This window comes from Salminus brasiliensis, chromosome 11, assembly GCF_030463535.1.
Source record: "Salminus brasiliensis chromosome 11, fSalBra1.hap2, whole genome shotgun sequence".
Classification (NCBI taxonomy): Eukaryota; Metazoa; Chordata; class Actinopteri; order Characiformes; family Bryconidae; genus Salminus; species Salminus brasiliensis.
Genome location: NC_132888.1, coordinates 34,928,217 through 34,935,103, shown reverse-complemented (window position 1 = coordinate 34,935,103; position 6,887 = coordinate 34,928,217). Strand labels below are relative to the sequence as shown.

Below are 6,887 nucleotides of genomic sequence, written 5' to 3'. Positions count from 1 at the left end.
TTTCAAACAAAATGCCACACTCAAGATGTATTCGGAGTGAACTGAAACTACCAAGACTTAGCTAAGCTTAAACATCTAAAGTTCTAACAACTTCAGAAGGCTTTTGCAAAGTGGCAGTTACTTTTAGCTATTTTTAAAATTTATATTGAATATATGTTTTATCACCACAAATCAACTCAATCCCAACTCATAAGTGAAGAATGCCAATAATATAATTAATGCCAGTAAAATAAACCATAAAAATAAAGAAAGGCTGAATGGCATAATCCTTGTAGTGAAACTCATACTGAACAAATCAAAACAATGTGTTTAAAGACAGTTGAACTAAATTACACTGAAGAGTAGAGCAATTAACTGCCCCACCTACATTAGCGTCTTAATGAGTTATCATGAAAGGCTTATGCAAATTTCATGTAGCCCTTTAACCCTTCAGAAAAATGTTACCAAGTGTGTCCTGATTGCTAAGCTTAAGCAGACCGATCTCAGACATACAACTGTTCACTCATGGCAAATGCAAACCTATACAAACACATTGTGGGGTAATCCAGAGACACAAACTGAGAAAACACATATCTTCATAACAAGTTTCAAATATTTTTTAGGACAAGTGGAACAGTGAAATATGTATAATCTGAGACAGAATTCTTTAAGAGAGATGACATGGTTGGTTTAGCTACTTATACTGAACTAGAGGGTGGTCACTCCATTCAGGGAGGCTGCAAAGCTTTTCTTCAGTACTGGGCTGGATGGGCCAGCCCCAGGCCTTGAAGAAGGAGACTAGATTCTTCTCCACCACCTTGGAAAAGGTTTCAGCATACAGGTTCATCTTGCCATTGTTGTCCTTTGGCACATTCTTCATGTCATGATAAGCTGCAAAGACTTTCTTAAAGGCATCCCAGCCAAACTGCTCCTGCAGCTTTAAAAAGAGAAGAAAACAAACTAAAAAAAATGGAATAAAGCTAAAACCAGGTAATGGATCCTAGTATATTAGTCAAATCTTGTGAAAAAAACATTTACAGACTGCACTCTAAATGAAAACATTTCCCATGAATTTGTGTCTAAAAAGGCTTGGCAAAGTCTAAAATGAAGAGTGGTCTGCAGTTGCACATCCCTTAAAATTATAATCATGTATTTATATTAAAATACATAAGGTAAGGGTACAATGGAACTTATGGAAAACCAGCCTGTTGTTAGCAGAGTGAAATATGTACAGCACTTAACTGACACTCCAATTCAGAGATCTCTTCCCTATCTGGGAAACCAAATCCCAGTCTACCATGGGGAAGGCACCATTATCCAGACCACACTGACCCCCATGGTCCTTAAGGCCATTTAACCTATCTGCACACATTATATTGCAAGCATTATATTGCCCAAAATTAAGTTTTGGTGGGCAACAAACAAAGCAGGTGTCCAACCAATTTTCTGAGAAAAATAAAACATCATTCCAGTCCAGGGGCCAGCGACCAAAAAAGAAGAGGAGCCTTGTTGTTCAATTTCGTCTACTTTGGTTTGTGTGATCTTGTTCTGGGTTTAATAAAGTATCTAAGTCTTGGTTTAACCCTATTTTGATATACATTTAGGGAGAGTGCTCAAAAATCTGGTCTGTGACAGGAAATTAACAAATTAATATAATTCCTCATCCTACTTAATTACTTACTACCATAAGCATTTAGTCAAACTTGTGAAACTTGTAAGTGGTATTTAACCAAATATTAGGTGTGCAGTATGTATTTTTTTATATTGTGAACCGTATATTTAGTATTTTGTTAATTATCCTGGTGCTGAAATTTTTTAAGAATTTTCTGTGGAGTCATACAGGGTACTATTTTAGGGTCTCTGTAACTGTATATTATATAACAATAATTTTAAGAGTAACTGTCTTGGCCGACGTAGCGGGTTTAAGGAGGTAGATTTATGCCGGTGAGTCTCATCCACTCTGACATCAGCTGCTGCCAAGTCCAAGCCTCAGTGGAGTCTAAAATCTTAATGTTATTCAAGTTGAATCAGTCCTTGTCTGTTTTAAGCTTTAGATTTGAGCTATGATATTTGCATGGAAAATGTTTGAAAAGGTGAACAATTCTGCTGTTTAAATATTAGTCAAAGTGCAGTTCTCGGAGGTCAGGAAAATTAAACTGGGGTCTTCAGCACTTACCTGAATATAAGTCTCCAAGGCTGTAAACACTTCCCAGTTCTCCAGACGTCTGCCTTCCGCAATGTACTTTGTAATTCGGCTTAGACGATTCTGTGTTGTCATGTTCCCATGAGCATTTGCAATGTTCACACCCAGCACCTCATGCACATACACCGACCACAAATTACAGGTAGCCTCAGTTGTATGTGGTGGGAACTCCCAATAAGAGCATTGCTGGTTATGTCCCAGCTCATGGATAGCTCCCCAAAAATTACTTTTACCAGGAACAAATGGATTCACCAGATGTGGAGCAGAGCCTGTGTGCATCATAATGGGGTAACCAGAATGCATGAAGCCTGTAGGAACAGGTAAGTCATGTAAACACTGCAAGTCATGTAATCACATTTATCATAGTGGTAATAGTTCTACTATAAAAGAGGTTAAAACACTTCTACGTGATACAAACCACAAGAGATCTGAACATCAGCAACAAAGCGCTCCTTGCGGGGAAACTTTGCAGGCTTAGCTGCCAAGTCAGCTATGCTTCTCATAATGGAGTCCCAGAGAACGGCAACCATGTCTGGACAATCCAGTTGGCGAATCACCTCTGATGGAAAGGCCATGATGAGATTCTCAAACTCCAGCTCTGCCCAAGGTGCTGGCGCTGTACGGATCTCAGCTACCCAGTCAGATACACTGGTCTGTCCTAAGAAAAACATTTGACTTTTACCATAGAATACCATTGCTCAATATTGACTTTCTAATGAGAAATAACTATTAATCATATTTACCAGACTTGTAGTATGGTGCCTTTACAGCTGTCTCTATGACAACCTCCAAGTCCTGTACTGTACTTCTAGGAGGTGCAATCAGGTATATGAGGCCTCCCCACAGATTACAAACTTGGAGACTCTCTTTTTCCAAAGGGAAACGCACACACACCTTTTGAGCCCGTTTCAGTTCATTTGCATTGCTTAAGTCATCAGTTTGACAGCCAATCTGAACCTGCAGATTTAGTGTATTTAATGATATCATAATATTAAATAATACAAATTTAAAATAGTTTCAGTTCCAGTAGGTTTGTGATATATTTCACTACAAACCTTCTGTGTTTTAACAGTTCAGTCTGCTGGTTAATGTGGTGTTGTGTTGGAATAACAAATGGTACGAATATAGTCTGAATACAAATAGATATATACCTGCCATCCTTTGCTTGTTATTTCACTGGGCACTGTCATGTAAGTCTTCATTCCAGGAGAAAGATAGAGACCTGTGCTTATCCATTCTTCGCTATCTGAAATGAGAAAGCAATTCATTGACCATCAGTTTGACCAAAAACAATAAACCCACCACTTAGCAAAACATACATTCCACAAAAGAGAATGTATCATTGTGAACAATCACTTAAATTTTGTTGCTGATGCTTTTCAAGTTGAATCAGCCATTGTTTATTTTACCAAAGAAACGTCTATTGTTGCAATCCCTGATAATTATTTCTAGGTGGGATCGTCTCACTCCCTCCAAGTTACAGTAAGCCATATCAGTTAGAGTTATTATAGAATTTTGAGTTATGATGTTTGGATGCAAAATTTTGGAAGAGAATTCAGAGTGACTACATTTTTACTATATACTTTACCTGCTGTACTTGCACTGATCTTGACTCTTGAATTGGCCACAGATTGGAGGTTAGCTGGCTTTAAAATCATATATGGCAGAAGTGTATCACGATCTTCACAAACTTTGAACATTGCAGTTCCCATTTGAAGAAGCAGATGATCTTTTGGGGTTTTAGCAGGGCATTCAGGAGACACCTGTGGAAATCCTGCCTTAACCAAATCTTTGAGAAGTTCAACTACTGACTTATACACATCACAATCGAGTCCCTGCATGGACAGATAACGGACACAATCATTGCCAAGCCTTTTTAGGAATTGCTGTTCATAATCTCCCAGCTGCTGGCCGTGGAGAACATGCCCAGCAAAACGCTGCAACAAGTCCTGGAAATGATATAACCTTGTAGAGATAATTCCATGTTGGTTCACCTCTGGGGCCTTGTACGTGCCAGCAGTCACAGTTTTCTCTGAGAGACACAACCCCATTTTGTCAAGAATATGATTTCCAGGGAAATCTGTCTTCACATTACAACCAGGGTTGCACTTGGCCCACCACCAAGCATGTCCACCAATCAAAAGGCCTCCACCAGCAGCCACAAATTCCTGAATCTCTTTAGACTGAGCATCACTGTAGGAGTTGCAGACAAAGACACTCAAGTCTTCTTTAAACCCAGTCAACTGACACTGCAATCCTGACTTGCTCAGCAGGCTGTAAGCATCTTCAAGTTCAGGTAGGACTCCAATAACACCATTAGGTCTTTTGTCAAGCCAGTGAACAGCATTGATCATGAAAGTGGACATGGATTCACAACCTAGGTAAGATTCATGGCTGGCTACTATTACACGTCCCTGTCCGTAGTATGCCCCAGCAAGGAATGCCTTTCCCTCTGGGGTAAGCCCAATAGGAAATGCTGAAGGACCGTTCACCAGCACCTCAGATGGTGCAGAATCACTTTGGATGTCAAATTCAGACAAACCTTGCAAAAGAAATTCTAAGTCACCTTCAAAAACATGAGGAGCTTTGTACAAACCAGCACTTACAGTGTTGTCTAAAAGGCACAATCCCATCTTGCTGATGATGCGATTTCCAGGACAATCTATCAAAACATTATGGCCACGATTACTTTGGGCCCACGCCCAAGCATGTCCACCTATCAACAGGCCACCACCAGCAGCAACAAACTCCTGGATCTCTTTAGCTTGAGCATCATTGTAAGAGGTACAGACAAAGACACTCAGCTCTCCATTAAAACCAGTAAACTGACACTGTAGTCCTGACGTGCTCAGTATCCTACAGGCTTCTTTAAGTACTGGTAAGACACCAATAACCTCCTTACGTCCTTTATTAAGCCAACGAACTGCATTAATCAAGAAAGTGGACAGTGATTCACGGCCAAGGTAGGATTCATGGCTGACCACAATTACTCGTCCCTGTCCATAGTGGGCCCCAGCAAAGAATGTCTTTCCATCTGGTGTGAGTCCAATGGGAAATGCTGAAGGTCCATGCACAAATACTTCAGATGGTACAGCCGGCCCCTGTATGTCAAACTCAGACACACCTTGCAAAAGAAATTGTAGATCATCTTTGAAAGTCTTGACACTCCTGGTGAAGAAAACCATAAATAAGAGGTTTAAGATAATAGTAAGTATGTGTTATTTACAGTCAGACCCATAAAAATGTGGGTATCAACCAAGTAATCATTTTTCTTTAATTAAATAATGAATAAGAGCTGCAATTTGTTGTGCTGGTTTTGATTTGTCACTGTGAAATCATCAACAGAAATGCAATTTAGTTATTTTGTTTAAAATATTGAACAAAATGTCACAGTTTATTTTGTTTCATAATTTTAAAATAGCAAAAAGTAGAAGAAATGAAAAAGTATGTAAAATATTACAGAAATGTGTAATTTCTATGCATTTTGAGATCCGCTCAACTTCTACTGTTGACCGCAAATGCCAAAACTTTGCCCAGCACACTTTATAAGAGGCTTTACTAACCGGATCTTTCACTTTACTACACAAGCTTGACTTTTAAATGAGGTTACAATGATGCTGCAGTGCCATTCGCACCATTCCTATCCCTTAAACAACTGAAATTAGTTGAACATTAAAAATGAAATAGTTATGTAGATATTACACTTCCAAGACTGTAAATTTGGCCTAAAGTTGATGTAAATATGAAATACTTACATGGCTGGAAATGCCTGTTTCTGTCTGCAGCAAGTACAAGATGTGGCACAAGTGGAGTTGAGACAGCAGCACAATGCAACAACTTATTTAAGGGCAACCAGCATGAGCTCTTATATACACATAGAGCCAGTTCATCCCTCCCTGATCTAACAGAATTGGGACACTCCCACTTCATACACTGAAACAATTGTACATTCATTATACACGATTCCGATTTGTTACATTTACAAAATGCATGCAAAAAAGCAAGCTAAATCTTATGATGGCATAAAATTGGCTAAATTCAAAATCAGATGAACAACAACACAAGACAATTCACATTGTTGTTATTTATTCACCAAGAAACTAAAAAAAAGTCAAAATGAAACAAAATGAAGTCTGAATAATTAATACATCCTTACTGCTACCATAGAAATTAGGAGAGTAAGTAGATGCAAGGTACTGCAAATCAAAGGCAAATGCACACACATCATCATATCAGTTCATTGGCATTGCTTAAATCATCTGTTTGACAGTCAATCTGAACATGAAGATTTTGAATATTTTATTATATCAAAATATGCAATAATAGCAGAAGCATGGTTGGACCTGTAACAGGGCATTCAGGAGACACATGTGGAAATCCTGCCCTGACCATGTTTTTGAGAAGTTCAACTACTGACTTATACATGTCACAATCGAGTGTCTGCGTGCAGAGCTAACTGACACAATCATTTCCAAGCTTTTTCAGGTATTGCTGTTCATAATCTACCACCTCCTGGCCGTGGAGAACCTGCAGCAAGTATAAGATGTGGCGCAAGTTGGTCTTAGACAGCAGCAATAAAATATGCTGTCAAAGATGATCCCGACTGAGCTGTTGTGAATACAAACATAGAGCAAGTTCATCCCTCCTTAATCTGAGAGGATTGGGACACTCCCACTTCATACAGTGACAACATGTACATGATTAA

The 6,887-nt window shown here is 38.9% G+C and overlaps 1 protein-coding gene across 1 annotated transcript; it reads right to left on the bottom strand.

Moving 5' to 3' along the window:
- Positions 1 to 673: 673 nt before the first annotated feature.
- LOC140565107 (TRPM8 channel-associated factor homolog) lies at positions 674 to 5,367 on the bottom strand. The gene is made up of 6 exons (XM_072690918.1): positions 3,771 to 5,367; positions 3,334 to 3,428; positions 2,926 to 3,139; positions 2,601 to 2,840; positions 2,156 to 2,490; positions 674 to 916 (listed from the first exon to the last, which is right to left on the bottom strand). The coding sequence occupies exons 1-6, from the start codon at positions 5,365 to 5,367 to the stop codon at positions 674 to 676; spliced, it is 2,724 nt and encodes a 907-aa protein (XP_072547019.1).
- Between the last annotated feature and the right edge of the window lie 1,520 nt (positions 5,368 to 6,887).

Coding starts and splice junctions, on each gene's coding strand:
- LOC140565107 (XM_072690918.1), bottom strand. CDS start 5,367: ATGGTTTTCTTCACCAGGAGTGTCAAGACTTTCAAAGATGATCTACAA. Junction 3,140..3,333: donor TAACAAGCAAAGGATGGCAG/GTATATATCTAT, acceptor CTAAATCTGCAG/GTTCAGATTGGCTGTCAAAC. Junction 917..2,155: donor CCTTGGAGACTTATATTCAG/GTAAGTGCTGAA, acceptor CTCTTTTTAAAG/CTGCAGGAGCAGTTTGGCTG.